This window comes from Carettochelys insculpta, chromosome 1 (assembly GCF_033958435.1).
Source record: "Carettochelys insculpta isolate YL-2023 chromosome 1, ASM3395843v1, whole genome shotgun sequence".
Lineage (NCBI taxonomy): Eukaryota > Metazoa > Chordata > Testudines > Carettochelyidae > Carettochelys > Carettochelys insculpta.
In genome coordinates, this window is record NC_134137.1 from 103,337,335 (window position 1) to 103,363,131 (window position 25,797).

General features: G+C 45.6%; 1 protein-coding gene across 1 annotated transcript in view; it reads left to right on the forward strand.

Moving 5' to 3' along the window:
• The first annotated feature begins 9,803 nt into the window (after positions 1 to 9,803).
• GPC6 (glypican 6) overlaps positions 9,804 to 25,797 on the forward strand; it is a 1,214,297-nt gene continuing 1,198,303 nt past the window's right edge. The window contains exon 1 of the mRNA XM_074983075.1: positions 9,804 to 11,182. Coding sequence (XP_074839176.1) covers positions 10,252 to 11,182 — 931 coding nt within the window. The 5' untranslated portion in view covers positions 9,804 to 10,251. The remainder of the gene's footprint in view (positions 11,183 to 25,797) is intronic.

Genomic DNA, 25,797 nt, shown 5'->3' on the forward strand with positions numbered 1-25,797 from the left:
TCACATCCCCATCTGCGCCCCGGAGCACAGTGGAGGATGCTACATCAACCGCAAGGGCTACCACTCAGTGGTCCTCCAGGCCTTGGTGGACAGCCGGGGCCATTTCCAGGACGTTTATGTGGGCTAGCCTGGCAGCACCCACGACGCCCGGGTTTTCCGGAACTCGGGCCTGTGCTGCCGGCTGGAGGCGGGGACCTACATCCCCCAGCGGGAGATCCCTGTGGAGGACACCACCATGCCCCTGTGTCATCGCAGATGTGGCATACCCCCTCCGGCCCTGGCTCATGCACCCGTACATGGGCCATCTCTCTGCCAGCCAGGAGCACTTCAACCAGCGCCTGAACCACATGCGCCAGGTGGTGGAGCGCTCATTTGGCCGCCTCAAAGGGCGCTGGAGATGTCTCCTGACCCGCTTGGATGCGGGCCCCAACAACATGCCCCAGATTGTGGGTGCCTGCTGCGCCCTACATAATCTGGTGGAGAGCCAGGGGGAGGCCTTTTTTCAGGGCTGGGCTGTGGAGGCCGGCAGGGCTGATGTGCAGCCACCTGCTGCCCCCAGTCGCCAGGTGGACCCCGAAGGGACCCGGGTCCGGGAGGCCCTGTGGGCCCACTTCGATGAGGCCGCGGGGTGAACTCTGCCAGGCCCCCCACTGCGCCCCCCCGCCTTCCTCCACAACACTCCCTGCCCCTACGCCCACACCACGGAGCACCCAACAGCACCCCCCCGACACTTTTCCTGGATAAATAAAAGCACGCACTTGTTTGTAAAATCAAACTGGTTTTCTTTTAACTGTTCTTTTAACTAATACCAAACTATATACAAGAACTTCTAACTATTATAAGTGAAAAATAAAAAAGTATGCATATATATACAAAAAAACCCCAGGGATTGCAAGGAAGGGGAGAACTATTTACATGGGGGGGGACACGGGGCAAACGGGGGGCACAAATGAATAAGTCCAAACTATATACAAGGGGGAGGGGCACGTCCTGGGCCCCACTCCCCTATAGTCCGGCACTGGGGGTGGGAGGCCGGGAGCCCCGCCTCGGCCGCAGCCCTGTCTGGGGCTGGCTTGGGGCCGGGCGGACCGGCAGATACGTCCGGCAAGTCTCAGCTGGCCCCAGGTCTCCCTCGGCGGTCCGGCCCTCGGTGGCGGGGCAATGGCGGACGGCGCGGCAACGAGCGGAGCAGCGGGTGGCGCGGCAGGTGGAGCACTCAGGGAGGGCGCAGCGGCGGTTGGCGCGGCATGGGGGGCCAGATAGTCCACTAGCCAGTTGAAGGTCTCCATGTAGGCCCCCCATGCCTCTTGGCGCCAGGCCAGCGCCCGCTCCTGGAGATGGAGGCGGCGTTGCTCCACCCGCAGGCGCTGCTCCGCGACCTCCAGCTGCTGGCGGTGGAGGGCCAGCAGCTGGGGGTCCGTCGCCGTTGGGTGGTGGTGCTGGGTCCGCCGTCTTGCCTGCCGTGGGGCTGGTCGGTCCTCCGCCGAGGGGCTGGCCTGGAGCAATTGCCCCGGAGGGGATTCCGGGACCACTGACGCCTTGCCGGCGCTCTCCGGTACTTCCGATGGTGCAGCTGCGGAACACAGGAGGGGGGGAAGAAGAGTGGAGGCAGGCATTAGTGTGGGCCCCAAGCCGTGGCCCTTGTCCCCTCACCTGTGCTGCAGGTTCCCCATCCCCGTCCCCAGGAGATGCTGCTGTGATGGGGTTCAAGGGTCCCCCTGCACTGCACCCTGTCCCCCGGCGGGAGTGACTTTTACTTCACTCAGCAGGGTCTGACAGGAGAGGTTTCTTAGGCAACAGATGCTCAGTTTCTCCCAGAAGTGACAGTATAGCAGTCAGAGACAGTCCTTCCAACCTGTCCTGGGGAGAAGACCCCAAGGGGTGCCCCTCTGGGGTGTAGTTTTCCCCCTCCTCAGGCTGCCTGCCTTCCAGCACTCCCTTCCCCTAGCCTCGACCTGCAGCCCCCCCCGATTCACAGCCAGCTTGGCTCCTCCCTCCTCTTTGTTCAGGGTAGAGGTGTAACCTGCCAGTTGTAGCCCCAGGATCATCCTTAGCCACTGGGAGCTATTCAGCTTGTTGCTTATATCTAGCCTGAGACTCACATTTGCACTCCCCTCACTCCATCGCATGCTGCTGCTGCTGCTGCTGCTGCGGGGTGTCCCACCCCCTCCTCCCGGGGGACCCTAGAGGTTCCGCTCCCCCCAGCCCTAGGGATGGGGCATGGCACTGTCGTGCTGGGGTGGGGGGCAGGGGCTGATGCACTCCTGTGAGGGACATGGCACTGCTGTCCTTGGGGCCATGGCCATCTGGGCATGTGGAGGGCCCTGGCCACATATCTATTACCCCCGCACCTCAACCCCGGTGGTGTACACCAGGCGGGGTACATACCTGTAGGTCCACTCCCACGGTCGGGGGACACCCGGGGGGCGGACGCCCGGCTGCTGCTCCGGGATGGCAGGAGGAGGATCTGGAGCCCGGTGTCGGTGGAGGAGGAGTCCCCCTCCTCCTCCTCCTCCTCCTGCTCCGGTGCCCCGGGGGTGGGCTCCAGGGGGGACCCCCAGGGTGTGGGGCTTACCTCCGGGGCGGACTCCGGCTCCGGGGCCTGCTGGGGCTCCGCAGCTGAGGTATCAAGAGTGGCCGGAGGGGAGGAGGTGTGCCGGGGGCCCAGAATGTCCCTGAGCTCCCTGTAAAAGGGGCAAGTGACGGGGGCAGCCCCAGATCGGCCGGCCGCATCCTGGGCCCAGGCGTAACCCTGCCGCAGCTCTTTGACTTTACTCCGGACATGGTCCGGAGTGCGGGCAGGGTGACCCTGGGCGGCCAGGCCCTCGGCCAGCCGAGTGAACGCATCCGCGTTCCGCCTCTTGCTCCCCATTACCTGGAGCACCTCCTCCTCGCTCCAGAGCCCCAGCAGGTCCTGAAGCTCGGCCTCTGTCCAGGAGGGGCCCCGCTGCCGCTTTCCGCCCTGGCTGCCAGCCCGCGAGCCCTGGCTCCCCTTGGGGGGTGGTCCCGTGGTGGTGCTGCCAGGCGGCCATCGCAGCTGGGGTGGCAAACAGTGGTGGCTCAGAGACGTGCAGGCTGGCCGAGTGTCTGGGCTGCCACCTGCACATTCTCTCAGATTCCTGCACAGGAAAGGGAGGGGGAGGGGACCTTTAAGGGGCCGCTCCACGCGGCCACCATTGAGCTGAGGGGCTGGAGAGAGTGTCTCTCAACCCCTCAGATGATGGCCGCCATGGAGGACCCCGCAATTTCGATGTTGCGGGACGCGCAACAACTACACGGTCCCTACTTCTACGTTGAACGTCGAAGTAGAGCGCTATTCCTATCCCCTCATGGGGTTAGCGGCTTCGACGTCTCGCTGCCTAACGTTGAAGTTAACATCGAAATAGCTCCCAACACGTGTAGCCGTGACGGGCGCTATTTCGACGTTAGTGCCGCTACTTCGAAGTAGCGTGCACGTGTAGACACGGCTTCAATGTACTACAATATATCCTGTGTCTGGAAGTTAATTACTTCTTTTCCTTTTTTTTCTTCTTTTTGGTTTATACCTCTAAAATGCTTTAGAGATTGATTTTTTTTTTTAAATTGGTCTGGCTTTTAAAATGGTAGAGTCAGTGGGCTGGTGAAGGAAAATAAGAAGGGTAAAACAAATCACTGAGCTGTTTTAGGAATCTTTGCAGTAATATGTTTCGGAAACAAGGTAGAGAAAATTTTATATCATACTAGATTATATACAGTACAGAATATCCGTGATTGTGTATATTCTGGAAAGCATAATAATGGCACTCAGAGATGTACAGTTATAGTATAGGTATAATATGACATCAATTTTCCAGAATTCGTCTGAACATGTAATGAGGTATCTAGAAGAGAGATATGACACAAACAAAAGTAAGATCGCCTGATAATATGGTGTTATGGTATCTTCAACATGTATTGGTAACACACAGATATGTATGAATTTTAAAATAGATCTTGTATAAAATTTTGCCCAAATTGTTCAATATTTAAAAATGTATTAGTCCTCAATGGGATTGCACATGGAAGCAAGATTGTTGATCATATTCTCGCATTTTAAAAAATTTCTAAATTGTTTCAGAAAATGAGCAAAAATACTATTTTAATATAAAAGTAAACAAAATGTATCACAATAATACTCCATCTTTTTTTCACAGTTTCCTAAAATTAACTCAAGAGTTTGATTATTTAATTAATTTACAAACAACTACTACAGCTTACAATTAATATTATATTCCCACTTATAAAACCCTTTCCCACTCACTCCGGTGTCCTATAAATAAATCCAAATAAATCTTCCATGTAACCACTAACTCAGTACATGAAATCTTCAGTTATAGGAACGATTTTACCTTCTGCCTCCGAGAATTTCCACAGAGGAAAAGAAACCTTATTGTGGTTTGTTATACGATGTATTTTGCTGTCTTAACTTTGATTTTCTTGGCCCTGATTCTTCAATGTGTGCAAATTTATAAATTATGTGGGGGAGCCAGAGCATGACCACCTGTCAGTTCTGTGCTTTTGGAGAGCCAGGGAGTAATATTCGTGAAAGACAACCCCAACCCCACCTGGACTCTCTGTGGGAACCAAAAGGCAAAACACAAACTGCCAGGGGTAGGCACACCTAAATCCCACCAATAAGGGGGATTGGATTAAGGAAACATCCCCAGCCTCATTTGTATTGAAGACAGAACAGAAAGACATCTCTATTAGCACACTGACTAGAGAACACCTATTTCAAATCAGGAACTGTACTGAACTATGGGATACCGAAAGAAAAAAAAGCACTGCCTGATGGGAAATCTCTGCTCCAGATGCTAATGAACCGAGGCCCGCTCACACCCAAATTAGTGATTAGCAGACCAATTCTAGTAATGGATCCTATTGATATCCAAACTACTGAAACTGCCTAGTTGCACTGTGAGCTCTTTTAAGGAACATTACCATAGCCAGGCATGATCTCTAGCTATTGTCTCATTTCTGTTTACCCATAATCAAATCCAGCGTTCTTCTTGAACTATTGTCCTGTCCCTACAAAAACACCTACCCTTGCTCAAAAAACTGTTCTGATGCCTTGATGAAAACTCTACATCAGTTCCATTGAGACTTCATCATCTCCTCCCTGATCATGTTGGGGGCTCTGCTTGTCTCTTATCTTGTGGACCATCACCATCTGGGAAACCTCGTTAGTGCAAGCTCCATGGAGTAGTGAAATCTCTCCTTCTCTTGCTCTCTCTCTTTGTCTAGGCATAGCCTCCTAATCTTGCCATCTGTAATTAGTCATATGGTTTGCTAGCCCTAACATTTGTAATCAGTTCAGTTTATTATTGTAACTGTTAAGTATATATTCACTACCCAGAAATAAATAATTTTCATTGTTGCACTGGTTGCTTCTCTTTTTCTTCCATTCACTCTTCCTCAGTGGTGTTGTTTTGGCTTCCCCATTCACTCTGCAACAATGCTTCTTGTGCCTAAGCTAAAGAGCCCTGTAGTGTCTCAAAATTCTGTGGGGTTTGCCCATTGGGTGGGTTACTATTACAATGATTGTGCTGCGAAAGTGGGGATTGGGGAAGGGGAGCTGAACCAGGGTGGCATATGAGGGTAGCAGCTGAAGATGCTGCTTAATCCATCCACTGAGTCCAAGGGCACATAAAGGCCACAGCCTGGCACTGTTATGCAACCCAGATCATTGACTACAGGGACATATAAGGTGTCAGCTTGTAAGTGCCGATTAACCAGTCCTCTCAGATGAGCTCGGGCAGTGTGCGTCTACATGTGTGCATGCGTGCGTGCATGTGTTTGGGCTCGCCTGAGTCCAGGGTGGGAAGAACTTAATCCGGTGGACCCTGGGTTGGGCAGAATAGCTGCACTGGGAGGGAATTAGCAGAAGGGAGAAGTGAAGCTCCTTAGGAACACTAGTAACACAAGCAGCAACTTTGGTAGTATTATTCACCTTCTCCCCTACCCCTCATCCCTGTAACCCCAAATAAATAAGCACACCCCAGACTAACAGGCAAATCTGGTAACAGGTAGAACTTCTTCTGGCATGGTCATGGCTCTACATCTGCTACACCTCACTGGAAAAATGGAAGTGTCAATCAGAAGAGGAATCCACCTACACAGGAAATTTTCTCTGCAGCTCTCCCATAGCTATAGAACACTGCTTCTGGAAAAGAATAGGATGATGATGAACTTTGCAGAAATGGAAAACCAGTATCGTTGCTCTACTGTTTTCTCAGTAGGTCTCAACTTGAGTATTGTGTCTAGTTCTGGGCACCACATTTCAAGAATGATGTGAAGAAACTGGAGAAGGTCCAGAGATGAGCAACAAGAATGATTAATGGTCTAGAGAATATGAGCTATGAGGGAAGACTGAAAGAACTAGGCTTGTTTAGTTTAGAAAAGAGAAGACTTAGAAGGAACATGATAGTGGTCTATAAGTACCTAAACGACAGTTAAAAGGAGGAGGGAGAAACATTGTTCTCTTTTGCTTCTGAGAATAGGACAAGGAGCACTGGGCTTAAACTGCAGCACGGGAGGGTTAGGCTGGACATTAGGAAAAACTTAATGTCAGAGTGATTAAACACTGGAATAAATTGCCTAGGGAAGTTATAGAACCTCCACTGCTGGAGATATTTAAGAGCAGGTTAGATAGACATCTATGAGGAATGGCCTCGATGGTGCTTGGTCCTGCTGTGAGGACAGGGGACTGGACTGGATGACCCCTTCAGGTCCCTTCCACTTCTAGGGTTCTATGATTCTATACAGTAATAAGAAATCAAAACAACTAAAACTCTCTCCCTACAAGATGAGATGAGCGGGGAGGGAAAGAGAGATCATGCACTTACTTTCATAAATCTCTGACATGCTGAAGTAGCAGCATGATGAGCACAATATCAAAACCTAGAATGGTAGACCCTGTTCATACATCCTGATGTATAACTGCTGGTTTTGGATTCAGCTGAAGTTAGTCAGTGCATTCATCAAATTAATAATAAAATTCCTTCTAAAATAATGTTGCTTCTTTGCTGCAGTATCGTTGAATTCTGAGCCTTACAAGGTAGCTTCCCATTGGAGCAGAAGTTGATGATCAAGATAATTTTGCTCACAGAGTGTATAAGAGTTTTCTTAAACAGGAGAGGCCACAAACTACATACAGACAATCCTCTCTAACAAAAACTCAGCTCAAACATCATAGATTCTTGACCAAGAAGCAGCTCTCATGGATGATCCTGGAATCTTGGTGCTCTTTCTCAACAGGTGGGCTTCTCACTTGAAGGGGACACCTTACCCCAAAACAGGTCATTTGAACACCACAGAGTTTCCTACAAAATAAGTTTGGACATCAACCTCTACCCCTCTTTTTGGCATTGTTGTTTAAAGCAAAGGAATCTTGAAAAAGGTTGATCCACCAGATGAAGGGTGTTTTGCCCACTCTGAGTATGGTGAGAGTATCCCGTGTGTCTATAAATCTAAAATTCAGAATATGCATGACTTTAGCAAGTCTTTAATCCTAGTTATTTTTAGGATTGTAAAATGAAACCCTCAGAATTTAGGAAATGATAAGATGAAGATTCCCCTGCATAGCCTTAAGTCTGCCCTCTTGTGCACATGGAGTGATACCTTTTTAAATTTATAATCACATTTCTCTAACTGGGCCCTAAAGTCATTCAGAGCTTAAGATGAATAACACTCAGCAAATGTAACAACACTTCAATAGTTTGTTTTCTCTTTACTGTCTATTGGCCCCAGACCTCATTTCTTGCATGTCTTAAAATCTCCTTGGGCACTTGGGAGGATTTTATGTGAAATGGAAAAATGAGAACTGACTACCTCTGTGTTTTGCATTTACATTTTTATTAAAATTTTATATGAATTCATTTCAACCCATTTTGATAGAAAATTAGGAACAAACAAAATCACATGACACAACAGTAGAATAAAAATTGAATTTAAAAGAAAATATTGATAGCAGTTTTTCAAATTAACAGATTTTGTTTGACATTATCAATATTTGAAAGAAAACAAGATCATGGTGAATTTGGACTTGTAGCTGCTTTGCATACTTTTTATTCTTAGCAGTAATCCATTTTATAACATTACCTATGCTTAGTTAAGAGTATGCCTGAGTCAAGCTGTCACCAAAACTCTTCCTAGTGCTCTTTCCTAACCTCTGCATTTTAAACAATTTTACTTCAATTTTCTCTTCTGTATTTTTTCACATTTGCTTCATATCAATTTTCTGTGGGTTGAAGAAAGATTCAAGGATATTAGGCTGAAGGGGACCATGTTTTGTTTGGTATGTTGCAGGCAGTTTCACCATCCTATATTAAAAAAAAACCTGAGCAATCAGGAAGGGAATCTGGTTGGGTGGAAGGAAGGATTTTGTAATATTTGTTACTCCCTCTGGAGTTTTGCCTTTGATCTTTGTCTAAACTGTGACTTTTGAGACCTGTCAGACCCTTTCCATAGTACACATAGAACTTGTTTAGATTAGGATTTGAAAGATGTTTGTTTACTCTTGTTATCTGTGCATTGTGGATGAGATATCTTTAACACTGTTCAGCACATGTGAGAGGTGAGCTACCTTATGTCTGTAAGAAGTGATGTGTTTTCAAATCAGAGTACTTTCCTCATATATCCAGGACCTCATAGTGAGCTGAAGGCATCTGGCTCTGTAGTCCCTGCTCCCTAGTTTGGGGGTTTGCTTTGGGTATGTGATGAAGTACTCTTCACAAATTGCTACAGTATTCTAGGACAGGAGTTTCCAAAATATGAGATGTGCACAGTAGACCCTCAGAATACATGATGGTTGCATTCCATGCAACCCTCGTGTGTCCTGAATTTCAGGTAAGTTGGTGGGAGGGGGCTTGGGTAGTGGGTTGAGGCTGAGGAGTTAAGCCTGGGGTGGGTTAGAGGTGCAGGGGGGCCAGGAAGGTGGAGTTAAGCTGGGGCATGCGGGGGTTGGAGCCAGGTCTGCAGAGGTTGGAGCAGGGTCTGCTGGGGGTGGTGGGCAGGGGGCTGGAGCCTGAGCCTGAGCCTTGTGTGCCATACTGGGGGCTGGAGCTCAAGCCCCGTGTGGGGCTATAGTGCACCAGGAGCTGGGAGCCCCTTTGTGGGTTGGGGCTGAGCTGAGGCCATGGGGGGCAGGGCTAATGCTGGAGTGGGCAAGGGGGTTTTACCCCCCCCCCAGCTGCCTATAGCAGCGGGCAGCGAGGGGGGCCAAAACCCTTCTCCCTACCTTTCCAGAGCGAGGCCACTGTCCAGCATGCAGCTAGGTGAGCTAAGAGCCTTCCCCCTACCTTCCCAGAGTGGTTTTGCACAACTTGAAGATGCGTAGAGCGAGGGTTTACAGTACTACAAGTGATACATGAGCTTGATGTTATACCAATAAACTTCACAACATTTTTAAGGGGGGTGGTACGTGTTTGGGAATCACTGTTCCATAGTAAGCACAGCAATAACAGTATTGGAGTAAGAAGTAGCATTTTGGATTATTACTATAAAACACTGTAATACATTGAATAGATATGTTTTTCTTCCTTCCTTGGAAGACAGATTGGATTGGCCAGGCAGGGGATTCCTCCTGCATGCATTGCAGCTGCTTCTGTGTTCGGGTGGGCTGTGGTTCTCTCATGCCCAGTCCAGGGGTTGCATTTTTTGGGTTTGCGGTTCTCTTTTCTCACACCATTAAGACTAAGTGCTTAGCACAGATATTTTTTTTCCCTTGCCCTTAGACAGAGGATGATTTCCAGCCTCTTGTTTGATCACACCTCTCTCCTCTCCACTCCCCAATAATAACAAAATACATAATGGGCCAAATTCAAACCTATTGTAAGTGGCTGTAATTCTTTAGAAGAGAGTGGATTTGTACCCACTTACATCATCTGCATTGAGCACCAGGTATTTTAAAAGGTTAGACTGATGTGAATTTAACCATTGAAGAAATTCAACCCATGTAAACCCACAGTCAGAAAAACATCATGCAGCATAATCCATCAAGCTCTCACATGGAACCCACAAGCAAAACACAGAAGAGGAAGCCCTTGGACAACGGGGAGAAGGTCTACTGAGATTGAAGGACAACAATTGGAGCCAGCTAGAGGTTTTGTCGCAAGAGAATGAGGTGGAGGAGACTTGTCGATGACCTATGCTCCACACGAAGCACAAGGGTTAAGTAGTCATAAGTAAACCCACAGAAGTCAAAACTTACAACGGGTGAATTTGGCCCAAATAATGTGTTATGTATTATTTATCATGACATTTTTGGAAACATTTGACCGGTGGGGGCTTTGCAATGATGGGGATGGGATAAGATGGAGGGGTGCTAAGGGGAGAGGATTATGGCTTGATGTCCTTTTCCCTCCCGTGCCAGCGGATCCACTCCAGGTTTTCGTTCCTGCTCCACTTCTGTATTTCGCCTCCGCCGAGTGTAGCACGTTTCCCTGGGTGTCTTTCCCTCCGTGCCCGCGTCTGTCTCCAGCAGTTCTGCCTGCCTCCTTGGGAGGCTGCTCCTGCAGGCTCGGCCCGCGTGCGTGCAGCCGCGATCCCCCCGCAGCCCGTCAATCCAAGCCGCACACGCACGGAGTAGCACAACCAGAGGCGCGCGCACACGCACGCTCGTGCAGTCTCCGGTCCATCCCCACCCCACGCGCGCCAGCCTCGCGCCGGCGGGCACAGGCAGCGGCTCCAGGAGTCCGCTGCTGCCGTCTCGGGAGCCCGCCCGCCGCCGCCCGCCTCGGGGGACCTGTGTGGCCCGAGGAGGTCGCCCTGGGGAAGGAGAAGCGGGCAGAGGCGGCCGCGGCTGGCCCTGGCGCGCGCCCCTCTCTCCCGCTTGGCTTCGGAAAAGTTTGCCACGGCGAGCCGGGGGGGGGCGCCTGGCTCTTCCCCCCTCCCCTCGGCCGGGGGACCCCGTCTGCGCCGCCGCTGGAGGCAGCCCGGCGGCGGGGGAAGGCGGGAGCGCTGCCCGGGATTTACGGCGCTGGATTGGCGTTGCGCACCATGCCTTCTTGGAGCGGGGCTGCGCCGCTGCTGGCTTGGAGCGGGCTGCTGCTGCTGGCCCTCGCCGCCGGGGCGGAGGTGAAGGCGCGGAGCTGCGGCGAGGTGCGACAGGCGTACGGGGCCAAAGGCTTCAGCCTGGTCAACATCCCCCTCCAGGAAATAGCCGGTAAGGAGCGGGCCGGGCGGGCGGCGGGGACGAGGCAGTGGGGTTCCCTGCGGGACCAGCACTCACCCGCCTATCCTTCTTCTTCCCCTCCTGCATGTCGGCGCTGGCCCCCTCCGCGAGCCCGGGCACGATGGGGGGCAGCTGCGCTGGGGGACCGGGGCCCTGCGCTGGGTGTGCACGTGGCCCCCTGGTCCTGCCGCGCACCGTCTGGGAGCGAAGGGGCGCGCTAGAGGGCAGGCTCCGCGCGCCTGCGGTGCTTTCATTGGCCGGGGGAAACTTCGCAGAGTTGCCGCGGGGTTATTGGCGCCAGAAGGGGGTCCGGCTCCGCCGGCCGGCCGGCCCTGCGGGGAGACGCGCGTGCCCTCTGCCAGTAGGGGCAGCGATCTCCCCACGGCCACTGGCGGGCTCCGCCTGCAGTTGGCGGCTGTTTCCAGTCCATAGGGGATGGGCGCAGGCATTGGGGTGTTGCGGGAGGCGGAATTTACAAACAGCGAGAGCGGCTCTCCCCAGTATAAAGGTGACTCGGGCTAGTCGCTTTCCAGCACAGACTCTCCCACGGGCGCTGAAAACCGGCCCCCAACTCACCCCCCTCCCCGCCTCCAGGTTCCTCCACTTCCCCCCAAGGAAAGGAGAGGAGCTGGGCTGCAGCGGGGACCTTGTCTCCGTGGCTGGGATGCGGCGTTACAACAGGTTCATTGCAGCCCTCCTTGCTAGCAGGGATTTGCTTTCTGGCGCACTTGCCAGCGCTTAGCTCCAGCCGTGTGTTCGGAGCCTCTCTAGGACGGACACGGTAAAAACGTGTCCGGGAGAGGGCTCCTTTGGCAATCCGGGAGTAGCGCAAAAGAGAGGTAGAGGGATGTTCGGAAAGGGACGGACCTGGGGAGCTTCAGGCGCTCCCGGGAGAAATCCGCTTGGCAAACTACTCACACTTGGCCGCTTGGTTCTCTCTCCTGTTTGCTTTGTGGGTTGGGTACTCCGAGGTTTGTTTCCCTGCTGCCTTTTTAAAGTTGGAACCAGCGAATTTCTCTCTCTCTCTATTTCTTTAAATGTGAGAATGCCACAGTGCTGCTTCTGCTTGTTGTCTGGCTTTTCAGCATGATGTAAACCGTGTGCTGCAAACCCCTAAAGACCTCACACATGCCATTCCGCAGAACAGGGATGCTGTCCCACAATACCGGTGAGGCAGGGTGCTCCTCCAGATCTCTAGGTGTTAATGAACATAGCCCTATTAGTTTCCACGGAGTTATAATCAAATGACACGCCAGTGGAGGATCTGGCCCACTGTCAAATTTTGGAGGGGGCAGGAGAGTGAAGAGCCTGTACTTGTGGCAATGTAGAGATCTCTCTTTTCGGGTCAGGCTGGTGTGCTCTGTTTTCTGCACCCTTGTTGGATTTCTTCTCCAATTGCAAATCAATTTTTGGAGAGCTCTCTGGTGAGCCACACAGAGGCCCTTCGAGTTTCTCAGTCGTGCTTTCCTTTGCTTAGGCTTATTTCGTTCTCTCAGACTGACAATGACAGGTCAGTCTATGCCCTGTCCTTTTTTAAACATCCCAGGGAATTTCAAACTTGTAAATGGCTTTTAGAAGGCAGTTCTTGTTTTCAACTGAATTTTTAGATTCTAATCCACTCTTAATTTATTGCTTTTTTTTTAAAATTGATCAGGAGTGGCTATGCAGCGTTTAACATACTTGTGTCAGTTGAGTTTTCAAGTTTCTCTTTATAAAAATTGAAACCTAATGATTGGTTTAGTTAAATGTCCACAATAATCATAGTTAAAGCCAAGATTTCTCTTATCATGTCTTGTTTTATGCTTGCAAATATGAAATTGATAGTTATTTTTCCTAAGCAGCCTAACTTCAAAATGCAGTTGGCTTTCCATAAAGTTAAACTACTTTTAGTCTGAGTGAGATTATATTTTTGATCAGCTTGTTTGTAGACTACAATGTACTTGGTTGTTGGAGAGAGTGATTATATTGTGTTTAGGTAATATATTTAGCTCTATGCTATTTTGCACATGGTGCTGAATGTTTCTGCACTAATTGATTGCGAAGGATATCCTGTTGTTAAATGAAATGCTGTCCTATTTGTCACTATGTCCAACTATTATAAGTATTTAACTAAAAGAGCCGGCATAAGGATTTTTTGGTGCTTGTTTTGCTTGTTTGATTTATGTTCCTTCCTGCTCCTTTTTGACTTACACTAACTTTAATTGTAGTTTAGTGAAACAATCTATTGCAGCCTTAGTGTGTCAAGGTACATCTGAATTCATACTTTTGAGTAACTGCTTAATTTTCAAAGGAATTTGATATTGATCACTTGATAGTATGATTGATTTGTGATTTTGATTTGTGATTTTGGAGTTGAATATAGTTACACTTTTACTTTTGTATTTTTTTAAGCATAAACAAGATAGGTACCAGACATAAAGGAGACCAAGTTAAAATCACTTGCAAAACAAAACTTGTTGAATACTAGCACACCTTATCTACATACATTAGTATTAATATATCATTGTCACTGGAGTTTACTTCATACAGTAAACCTGCCTCCCGCACAGAAGGCCAAGATTTTTTAGATAAGCTAGTATTTTTCTCATTTTTTTAAAGATTGAGTGGGAAAAATGGTGTTTTTTCATAATATTTCTAGTGTTACATATGTTTGCACTGTAAATCTGTTTTTCTGTGCAGTATTTTGGTATTAATGAATAATGTGTTGAAGCCAATGAAAATGCAATTACAATGAGCATATTTATTTGCAGTTCTATTTCAGGCTGCTATTTTAGTGCCAAAGTGTTCAATTCCACTTAAATAGTAGCTTTCAAATGTAGTAACCGAACCAACAACCCTAAATATTCTGGCTTTTTGGAAATGTTGTTCACTGAATTCCAGCGCCGCAAAAAAAATATTGGACATCGAGGTAGTTTCAAGCACATGGGGCCTGATAGCAAACTGTCGGCGGAGCCCTAGTAGGAAAGGTTTGCCTGGGACTGTCTGGGTGCCAGAATCCTCAACTATGAGCAATGCTGCACTTATTGATGCAGCTTTTCTTCCTGGCATTGATATCAGTAGCTTCAGGATCTACTAAATGATACAACAGTGAAACCTGTCCTTTTGTAAAATTGCTAGTAAATTGCGACATAGGTGAGATGATGAGAGCATTGCATTAGAGTCTCACAAAATAACCTTTGTGTAAAAATGTTGAAAGGAGAACTAACAATGGTGTTATGAATTTAACTGACTAATTAACAAGTACTTCTTCAGGCTTCTGCTATTCTTGTTACATAAAAGTGTATCAGAATCTGACCCTTTAAAAGAATTTTATATGAAAGTAAAATGTCATAATAAAAATTGTCAACAACTCTTGTTAAATTCAAACCATGATTTCAATAAGTTTAGGCTTCTGACTTAAGGCAATGAGAACTGAAAGTTCAAAGTTAAAAGATGGAATACGTCATTAACTCACACTGCTCTGCCCACAATGCTCCACAATTTAAAATCTAAGGCATTGTCTAAATTATGATTTTTCCATTTAAATGAGATCGTTAGTCTTATTTAAATCTCTTTGTTCATTTCCCTTTTTTTTCACTTACCAATGAAGTATTTTATAGCAACATTTGAAATATAGATTTATTATTAAAGAGATGAGGATGTATGATTTGGAATAAATCTTGAGTTATTAGAGTGTTCCTTCAAAAAAATTTTGAAAGTGTTGGGGTTCTGCATATTACTTCAAAAGCTACTGAGTCTGTTCTCTTGGGGAAAGGAAGAGAAGACACAGTGAAACTAGTGAGAGCAGAATCAAGCCCTTTATTTTCAAGTTCAGGAGTCCACTTAGGTTAACTATGACAAAATGTCTTTATAATGACAAGATAGGGCATGCTGGATTAAAAAAAAAAGCCTCTATCGACCAAAAGAAACCATCTACACAACTCTAGCTTCCGAAAGACCTTAAAACAATAATTAAAACCACTGCATAATCATTCATGTAACAGAAATAGCAATTTGTGTCAGAAGCACCCAATTCATGGCTTTCGTAGTGTTCCCCCCCCATTCTTTTGAGTTATCATTAAAATGGGAAAGCCTGATGGTCAAACTAATTTCAAACAACTCGTTATTGAGCTGTAAGTTCTCCTGCCATTTCCATTGAAGGCAATGGAAGCTCTGTGAGCAGAGTGGTTGTAGAAGCGGACACAGAGAGATTCAAAAAGGCTAAGGACCTGCTTCAGATCTCTGAACAAAACAAATCAGAAGTAATGACTGAAATCAGTGCAGTTACACTGTTGTAATTTTGTCAAATCAATATTGGGCTCTTAGATATTAATGCATGGTTGAATTGTGCTCAGTGCAAAGAATGAAGTGGGATGGGATTTTATGCAATTTTTGCACTATTCCTGTTTAGAGCTGCCATAGCCTCGGTTAGTCCTAGGTTAGGATAACAGTGTAGGCTCCTCTAACTCATGTCTGGCTGAGCAAGATCCCTATGAGCCATTCCAATAGCCAGGACATTAATTGCTACTGTTACCACACCGTCCTACTTTAACAATGAGCCAGTTGATTACCTGCTGTGGGGGCTTCTTTGGGGTTGGATAGTATTACCTGTTCTGACTCTGTAAGTGCATGGAATACCCAATCAAGGAATTCTTATGGCAGCTTTAAAGCTGCTTTATGATAGAGGATCCTGTGTGAAGTGGCCGCAAGTCAACCATTAGTGGAGCTCTTAGATTATGTCTACATGGCAGTGCACATCCTAGTGTCAAACCCAGGCTAACGCCTGAACTTCCTTCTACCTGCACACAAATTGTCATAACCCCAGGGTTGAACCCAGGGTCACAGACCCCATAGGAGTGGACAGATCAAATCTTCAGTCAAGGTGGGATGAGCCCAAGCCCTGTTGCTGGCAAGCCCTGTTGGAGAACCACTGCACTTGTTCTCTGGGAATCCACCAAAGTATCTTTCAGTCCTACTGGCTGACTTTCTTTGTATTCTGGGCAGTGAAATGCGGTGGCCAGTTAAGTTAGCCCACTCTGTGTCACAAACAAAGAGCCAAAGCAGCCATGTTTTAGAAAGATGGTAAGAAATCTGTAATATAGGTGGTTAGACATGGGCCTGCATAATACAGTGTAGACAGAATTGAATCTAGGGCTCAGCTATTCCTAATCTGGGTTTAAAAATGCATATCAATCATGAGTCAGCATCCTAGGGCACATGGTCCAGCAGAATAGTCCACTGATGGGCCATGAGACATTTTGCTTATGTTGACGATTTGCAGGCATGGCCCCCACTGCTCCCAGGGGCTACAATTTGGCATTCCTGGCCATTGGGAGCTGCAGGAAGCAGCAGACAGCATGTCCTACAGCCTGTGCCAGTTTCCACAATTCCAATTGGCTGGAAATAGTGAACTGAAGCAACTGGGAGCTGTGGGGGCCAGGTGTGTGAGCGATCAATGTAAACAAATTGTCTCATGGCTAGCCGGCAGCTTACTCTCATTGGCCACGTGCCAAAGGTTGCTGACCCCTAGCATAAGTCTTCTCAGGATCAGGGCCAAAGCCTTTTTAGGCCAAAAACTAAGCCACTCCACACTGGACAGGGACAGATGGAAGAAAATAGTGAGGGAGGCATCGGACACCAATGGGTGCTGAGGCCACGATTGTTGTTGTTGATGATGATGACACACATGAGCATCTCCATTGAACTGAGTGGTACTACTAGTTAATTACCTTTTCTGTTCATTCTCTCAGAAGCACTTGGCCTTGGCTGTTGCCAGAAGAAAAGATTCTGGGCTAGATGGATCAGTATGGCTATTCTTAAGTACTTGTGTTACTGAAGTTAAACACTTCAGTAACTGGAGGATCAAGGCCTTTGAAAAAAGAAACATTTTAAAAATGTCAAAAACAGGTGACCATCTCTATTAATTTTTAAACCAACATTTAAAGAGGGCAAAATTGTGTTTTTGTTTGATCATTTATTTTAATTCATAAGAATTTCTTTTGTATGAGAACTTTAAATCCCAATTTCTGAAGTCCCAGAGCATAATTTTGATGGTGGAGTTCTAAATCCTAAAAGGGGGATTTAAAATAGAAATGTCAGTAGTAATGCTATTATAATTAGTGCAACACTGAACCTCAGTGTAACACTATCTCAATGTAGTTATTTTTTGCCTTCTGTTTGCAGTCAGATTTGCAGTTGAAGAACATATGTAAAATTACAGTATTCTTACATTACTGAGTGCTAATGTAGTAAACTGTTTTACAGCTATTTTAGTACTTATTTCATCATATGGTATCTTGGACTGTTCAAAGACTAGGTGGTGTTAAGATACCAAAGTGGTCATGCAGTGTGTTAAAAACTCAGGCCATTCTTTTTATATGACTGCAGTAAAGAATATGTGCATTTCATTAATGTTACGACTTGGCTTTCATAAAAGGTCGGTTTCAAGTGAATGTACTGTTACTTGCAAATGGCAAATCTTGTAACAAGTGATCAACAATAAAAGCTTTTCTGGATAATTTGTCTTAAAAATTACCATCTACCAATTCTTTGGAATGACTCGAGGATCTTGCCATATCACCTAGAGGAGGGGTGGGCAAACTTCCTGACTTAAGGACCACATAGGGTATGGAAATTGTATGGCAAGCTATGAGTGGTTGCAAGCCTCTGACTCTGCTTCCAGGAGGGAGTGCAAGAGGAGGCAGTAGAGCTCAGGGGCTGGATTGAAAACCCTGAGGGGCCAGACACAGCCAAGTCATAGTTTGCCAACCCCTAACTTGGAGATCACTGTTTTATTCTGCACAAAATATGTAAGAAAACTATGCATACTAATCTTTCTTTCTGCTTAGTAAAGTAAAAATGTATAATTAGGTTAACGTTTGCAGTTGAAATAAAAGGCTTGTACTTAAAACTCCATTACAGTGCCAAAGTATCTGCACTCATATTACCAGCAAAATGAAATTACATTTTCAATGAGCTATGACTTTGTGATACCCTTCATACCTGGTTAATGGTCCTATCTCTCTGGAAAAGGAGCTTTCATGTTAGAGTAGTCACCATTAGTACTACCAGGCATAATCATTTTACCAATTTAAAAATAAGTGTCTACATGTATTCCTAAGCACTGCATGCTAAGATTAGTGTTTGAGAGCAGCTAGGTTGTGCTACGTTGGAGAATACAGTACAGTATGCCCAAGGAATTTAAAATATACTGTAGATGGGAGCAAAATATTCACATGATAAGATTCTTGACTGTATGGTCTTATATGTGCAAGGTCTTAAATATATGGATTTAAGTTAATTTCCTTTTCCAGTTTAATTCTGCAGAGTTCTTTCAAGCACACAAGAGTTCATCCTAAGAAAACTGAATCTCTTTCTAATCCTTGGTTATAAAGTAAAACTATAGTTAAGACCATCAGCCCTCTGAAGTTCAGTTTATTTTCACTAACATAACCTTTTACTTCAAGCAAAGTAAACCAGTGCATTATTTCCTGGAAAAATTTTGAAATACCATTATTTGGCTTTCTAGGCAATTACTGTAATTCTGAACACAATAGAAGCAAATAAAACCAAGAATATAACAGATCCCATCCTGTTGAGCATTAACTCAAACTGCTTACTACATTCATAGTAGTAATTTAGACTTTACATTACACATCACACAGCCCGTCTCTTGTGAGCTAAGTCAGAAGATTATTAACAGAACCTGAACTCTTACTAGCTTAGAAATTTTGGGAAGCATTGCCTATAAATCTGTTGCAGGTACCATATGTGCCCAGAAGGAGGCTCTACTGTGTAACTTCATGCTGCAGAGAGAATATCTCAACCTACATTGTAGGCCAGTTATTGTAGAATTGATTTTCACGGCTCATGACAGAAGCTGTTTTCAGCCCATGAAAAGGAAGTGGCTAAGGCTGATACTCCTAACACAAACAGCAAATTGCTCGATGACTTTCCTAGCCTGCAAGGTCTGTTACCTTAAAGTTCTAATGGCCTTTTAACAGTTTCCAGCTGAGCAGCAGATGTAAAAGATACTGAACACTGAGAGCTGGGATTTTTTTCCACCCTGAAAGAAATATTTTTACAGACACTGTACTAACAGTAGAGTCTAGTACCTATTCTGTGACCTGTTGGGTTTAAAATATTAGGGTAAGTCTCCTGTAATGAATTGAAATCTTGACTTTTTTTTTTTACTAACATTTGTCTTATAGGAATATTAGTGTTTGTTTGTAAGATGTGGTTAGAGTAATAAAACCTTATATGTGTAATCATGCCTGTTGTACTGAGTGCTGAGTGATCCTCGAGCAATATACAAACCATCTATAGTAAACTCTTCCATATCCAGCAATCCCGGGACCAGGAGATTGCCGAATATTCTGAATAATAATGTACTGTATTTATTTGTATTTACTTTCACTATACTGTACTGTTGGAAAACGTAACTAAAATTTATTTATGGTTAAAATGCCAGTTATTTGAGAGTTCTGGATGATGGAATGCCAGTTATGAAAGAGTTTAATGTATACAGAGCAGCAGTGAACTGCAGCTGCTTCTAGGATGGAAAGACAGAAAACAAAATGAACAATGACACACTACTGGGATGGGTATTTGCAGCCCAGACTGGAACTCCATTTTTGTGGTCTCATCACGTGCATTAATAAATGGTCTAGAACTCAATTTATCTGCAACATGAAGCTGAAAGGCTGAGGCAACCATGCCAGCTCCTACAGTTCCAAGGAATCTATTTCAAATCTGATGTCATTAGTGATCCTGAATGCCTACCAAACAGTAACATTAACCATTATGGAACATCTATGCACCTCAACTCAGAAGAACTGGAGCCCAGCAGAAATACATGTTTCCCAAGTCAGAGCAGCATTAGCTTGATACTGGAAAATAGCAACACTTCAGGATGGCAGTAATATTGTAGACAGTGATAAGAAATGTTTCCTTTAATTTTTTTTCCATCCACGTGTGGAATAAATTTTGTTATGTGCAGAGAGGCCTGGGCAGATGCGCACCAGCAGAAGAACTGCATGCTGCTGGTTGTGGGCACAGTTAGCACTCTGTTAATCAGCTGAGTGGAATTTGAATGTTTCCTGCATGGATGCCCAAGCACTCAGCTTACAGAGAACACTCTGGTAAGCTCTGCTGCTGAAGTTAATGTCTGACAGTGGAACTACTTCAAGGCTAAGTCTTTTCTCTGCTTGTGTTTAATAAAGCTCTTAGAACTTTTAGTTGTTCTCTGCAACACACACTCCTGTGGTACACCTATCCTCTCTGAAGTCATTTTAGGGTGAAGGGAGATAACAGTCTGTCCATGATGAATACCTGAAGATCCTGGAGTTAGGAGAGGCCCTTCGGAAGACTCAGGTGAGGGAGCAGAGTTCACAGTCTTCTGGTACAAGTTGTTAGTAGCAAGAGGAGGATAACCTACAGGACTTCCTCAGAGATGTCTAATCTGATAATGCAGTGTTCTGGGTTTGTTGGAGTAGATGGGGAAAATGGGAGACTGGGTAAATAAAGAGAGGCTGGACAGGAAGGTAGCTCCTGCATTGCAATTAGCAAGAAGTCATGTAGCACCTTAGAGACTAACACGTTTATTAGTTTATGAGCTTTCCTGGGTAAAATCCATTTCTCAGATGAAAACATTGTGGGTTCAAAATGAAACTGCAAGGGACCCTATTGTAAGTTACTAGCCTCATATGTGTGCTGTACCCACTGGTGATCTGTGATGGCTGCCGGTTAGTTTCCAGGGAATGTTTTTAACCTAAAAATCTGTAAATGGTTTACATCCTGCCAATCTGATAGACTTCCCCTTTCCCTTTTGTAGTGGCACAGTGAAACTTGTGATGGGCTACATTTGGTGTAACTTAGAAAGGTCTATTAGCAAGGTATTCTTATGTGGGGTCCTTGTTTTTGGCATTTTATTTTCTGCTTTTGTGATTTTCAGGACATCTGTGATTCTAGACTTTTCCTGTGGGTTGCGGAGAGGGCTGGGCAGGAAGAGATCCTTTGGTGATAGGGACCAATATAAGAACCTGAATGTGCACTGGCAATCACCTGCTAGAAACTAGTGAACTTTTATTTTTTTCACTAGTTTTTGAAAGTCTTTACAGCTAGTATCCTGAGTTTTTCTTGTACCTGCTACTTCTATTGCATCTAGAAATTGCAGGTTTAGCAAAAAACACCTGAGTGGCTGTAGATGAGGATGCAGTTGGATTTGTTTATTTGTTTTGATTAAAAAAACAAAAACAAAAACTGCCCATTAGAGGTCACTCATTCAAAGTTCTGTGCATCTAAGGGAAACATTTTAAACAAAAACACAGCAGTGGAAGTGTTGAAATATAATTTGTCCAAAGCAGTAGCACTTCTCCCAGCATTTCACATATTGTCTAATCCCCAGAGTTTGGAGGTGTTAATTTTTAAATGTGCAATAGTATTTGCTTTTAAATGTTAGTGCTTACGGAACTTGGAAGGTGTAGTAACAAATGAAAATAAAATTGTGGTGTCTGTGTATACCCTTTAGAATGGTCACAATTAAAATTTCTTTTACCTCTCCCATGTTAGACATCTAAGAAATCTCTTTCTATCTTACAAACTTTCTTCTGTTTTAAAACAGTCTAAATACAGCACAGGTACTGCAGAGTGCATGTGCACTGTGTAAAAATACAGAATGATATGCATATTTAGACACATACACACATAGCATAGACATTTCCTTCCCTAAATTTTCAAACCCTTAGGCCTAAAGTGATCTAAATTATTAGATGCTTCTATATGTGAGCAATTTTGGATCCTGGGGTGAAAGTGGTAATATCAACTAGGCATAGAAAAGGAATAGGAAAAATGTATTTTCAACAGTTTTTCATTCATACTGTGTTTTCTTTAACTGCAGTAAACCCTTGATTCTGCAGACCCCGATTCAGCAGACTTTAGGAACAACAGTGGTCCTCCAGCCCCCTCTCCCCTGCTCCGTTGTTCGCAAAGTCTGCTGAATCCACCAGCACCTCCCCCTGCTCAAAGAAAAGTACATAAATGCCGGCAATTCAGCAGAGCTGCCGGTGCCGCCGCTGGAGCCACTAGAGCATCTGGAGGAGCCACTGTGGCTGGAGATTCTGCTGCGTCCTGGACCGTTGCTGCAGCTGGAGCCTCCCTGACTTCTAGCCATGGTGGCTGGAGGAGCCACCGCTGCTTCCAGCTGCCATGCCTGGAGCCTCCGCTGCGGCTGGAGGAGCTGCCAGTGGCCAGAGAAACCACTGTGACCACCACCATCTCTGGAGCCACCACGTGGTCCTCCCACCAGGGGTGACGTTCATAGGCAGGCAGGTGAGAGGATCACATGGCGGCTCTAGTAATGGCTCCTCTAGCTGTGGCGCACTCCAGTGGTGGAGGCTCAGGTGTCTCCGGTGAGTCACCCATTTAGCTGGGGGGGAAGGCTATGTGGCAAATACAGTAAACCCTCACATTTAATGGGCTTCTGGGATTAACGGACACCCTTCCCCACTATTAGTCCATTAAATCGAGGGTTTACTGCAGTTAGAGTTGTGACCATTTACATTGTTCTTATCTGCCCTAAACTTCCGTAGCATATGTATATTTCAAATAGTTTTGAACAGTGTACAAGAAATAATAAAGTCGGCCCATTTGAGAAAACATCTTTAAAAACACTTTTTTTTTTCCTCATTAATAAAGCCGAGACTCCTCTGTTAGCAGGAGAGGCAGGTAGACCACACTAATCTAAGTTGCAAAACGGGTTGTAGTGGCTCAACAGAGATTTAGCTGTTTCTGAACAGAAAATCAAAATCTAATTTAAAAATGAAGGTATTTAAAAGTTTGGCACAGGGGAGCTTTATTTCTTGAATTGGTGAAAAGCCAGGAACAATATTCTTTAACTGCTTTTGTTACAAAATAGACTGTCATGCTGACTATGGCCTAGCGATGAACATTGTTAACTGAAATACCCAAGAACATAACTAAAATGCATTGATTAAATGCAGACATCTGCCTGTGAAATAGAACCTGGCTGCTGCAGTGAGAAGCATGTCCACCCACTGGGGTGTGTGTGTGGGTGGAGGGGGAATTCGAGGGGGACAGTTGGCACGTTGGCTGCAGTAGTGTCCAGAGACATGGACCCTTCAGATTGTCACTGGAGCGCAGTGCTCTGGGTGGCAACGTGTGCTGCCTGGGGAAGGCTAGCCCCAGCGCTGCCCCTTCTGCCTGAGATCACACCCCTTCACTACATGGAGCTGAAGACATCTAGGTCTTTTATTACAGAGGTACCACCCACATTATACAATACACATAGCTTGACTGTAAACTGGCTGGTGGTGGGCACGTAACTTTTGCTGTTAACATTGTAATCCCAAAAGCACTGAGACCACTAACGAGCCAGCTGGCTTTTAGCTCATGCAATAGAGCACGCAGCTTTAGTCCCTAATGTTGCCTGTTCATTCCCTCCTGCCAACAACAGGGGTCCATCAGCCCTACAACATTACCACACTAGGGTGCTAAACAGCTAAAATCAATTTCCATATCTGTTCAACTTCTTGTGCTGCAACTAAGGGCAGGATCTGGATAGAGTTGTCACCTGCCTTGTCCAGTCTTGCACTTGTATGTCCAAGTATTTAACAAGCACGGATGTCTGTTTTTGTTTTTAGATTTTTTGTTTTTAATTTTTATTTGTTTTGCTTTCCCATTTCTATGGCAACCCTAAGCAGAAGGAGGCAGGCAGAACAGCAGCACTACTAGGGCCAAGCTGCTTGTGGCCAAGTGTGCCCTGCAGGGACTGGGCTTTGAGGGAAGGTCAGAGAGGGGAGCGGGAGCTGGACAAGAAGTGGAGAAAGAGGAGGCCGTGGAGAAAGAGTCAGAGAAGGAGTGGGACTGTGGGGATCTGGTTACTAGCCGTTATAAAGGTGGCAACCTGAGATTTGGCTGAGATTTGTTTTTTAATTTGTGAGTGAAAAGTCTAAATTAGAAAGATAAGTGTCTAGAAATCAAAGAGATGCAAAATAATATAAATAATGCCTACTTTTATACTGTAAATGATATAGTAGATTGGTGTGGAGCTAGCCTAAAGAAACTAAGTCACTCCGCACTGCACAGGGAAAGATGGAAGTAAGTAGTGAGAGAGGCATCAGAGAGCAAAAAGCACTGAGCCCATGGTTGTTGTTTTTGATGATGATGACGATGATGATAATGATGATGGTAATGGTACTCTTATACTACCTGCAGTTGTTGTGTGCAAACCCACTGGCTTCACTGTGACATATACTTGGAAACCAGGGTTTGCTGAGTTGAGCATTTGTCTGTGTTTTTGGTGGGATCTTGAGCAGACAATGCCAGACTGTTTCTTATCCAAATGTAGACAAATCTGACCATATTATTATTATTTATCTGTCTGATAGCAGTACCCACAGTTCCTCATGACATTTAGGCCCTCATGGTACTAAATGCTATACAAATACTTAGACTTGCAGAACTGCAGGAGTGCACGGATCCTGGCATTGTTGAAGTACACATTGGTGTAATCACACTTTTCTCTTATGCAAGCAATATAGTACAAATAAATATTTTCATTTTTTGAAAATTATACTTTTAAAAGACATCAGCTTTATATCCCACTGAGAATTCTACAGTAATTGATGGATCCTTTGTGAAGACATCTTTGTGCCTAGTTAATTAGGAATATAGAATCTGAGTTTGCTTTTTAAAGTCACCCAAGGAGGACACTGTAAATCATTGTCTGGAGCACAATCAGTGTGGAGTAAGGAAAGCATCCCTCATGGTGCCAAACCACAAATCCTTTCTAACTTGTGCCAAAATCAGGTTGCTGAAGAATACTGAAATGAATTAATACAGATCATTGATCAACAGGAGGTGGGTCTGAAATGTTTCTCTTCTGATTTGTGCACATTAGAACAATTGGCAGTTCATCTGCATTTTGCAGTTCAGACAAAATAGAATCATAGAATCATAGAATACTAGGACTGGAAGGGACCTCGAGAGGCCATCGAGTCCAGCCCCCTGCCCCAATGGCAGGACCAAGTACTGTCTAAACTATCCCTGATAGACATCTGTCTCACCTGTTCTTAAATATCTCCAGTGATGGAGATTCCACAACCTCCCTTGGCAATTTATTCCACTGTTTGACCACCCTGACAGGAACTTTTTCCTAATGTCCAACCTAAACCTCCCTTGCTGCAGTTTAAGTCCGTTGCCTCTTGTTCTATCCTCAGAGGCCAAAAAGAACAAGTTTTTTCCCTCCTCCTTATGACACCCTTTTAGATACCTGAAAACTGCTATCATGTCCCACTTCAATCTTCTCTTTTCCAAACTAAACAAGCTGAATTCTTTCAGCCTTTCTTCATAGGTCACATTCTCTAGACCTTTAATCTTTCTTGTTGCTCTTTTCTGGACCCTCTCTAATTTCTCCACGTTTCTTGAACTGCAGTGCCCAGAACTGGACACAATACTCCAGCTGAGGCCTAACCAGCGCAGAGTAGAGCGGAAGAATGACTTCTCGTGTCTTGTTCACAGCACACCTGTAAATGCATCCCAGAATTGTGTTTGCTTTTTTTGCAACAGCATCACACTGTTGACTCATATTTAGCTTGTGCTCCTCTGTA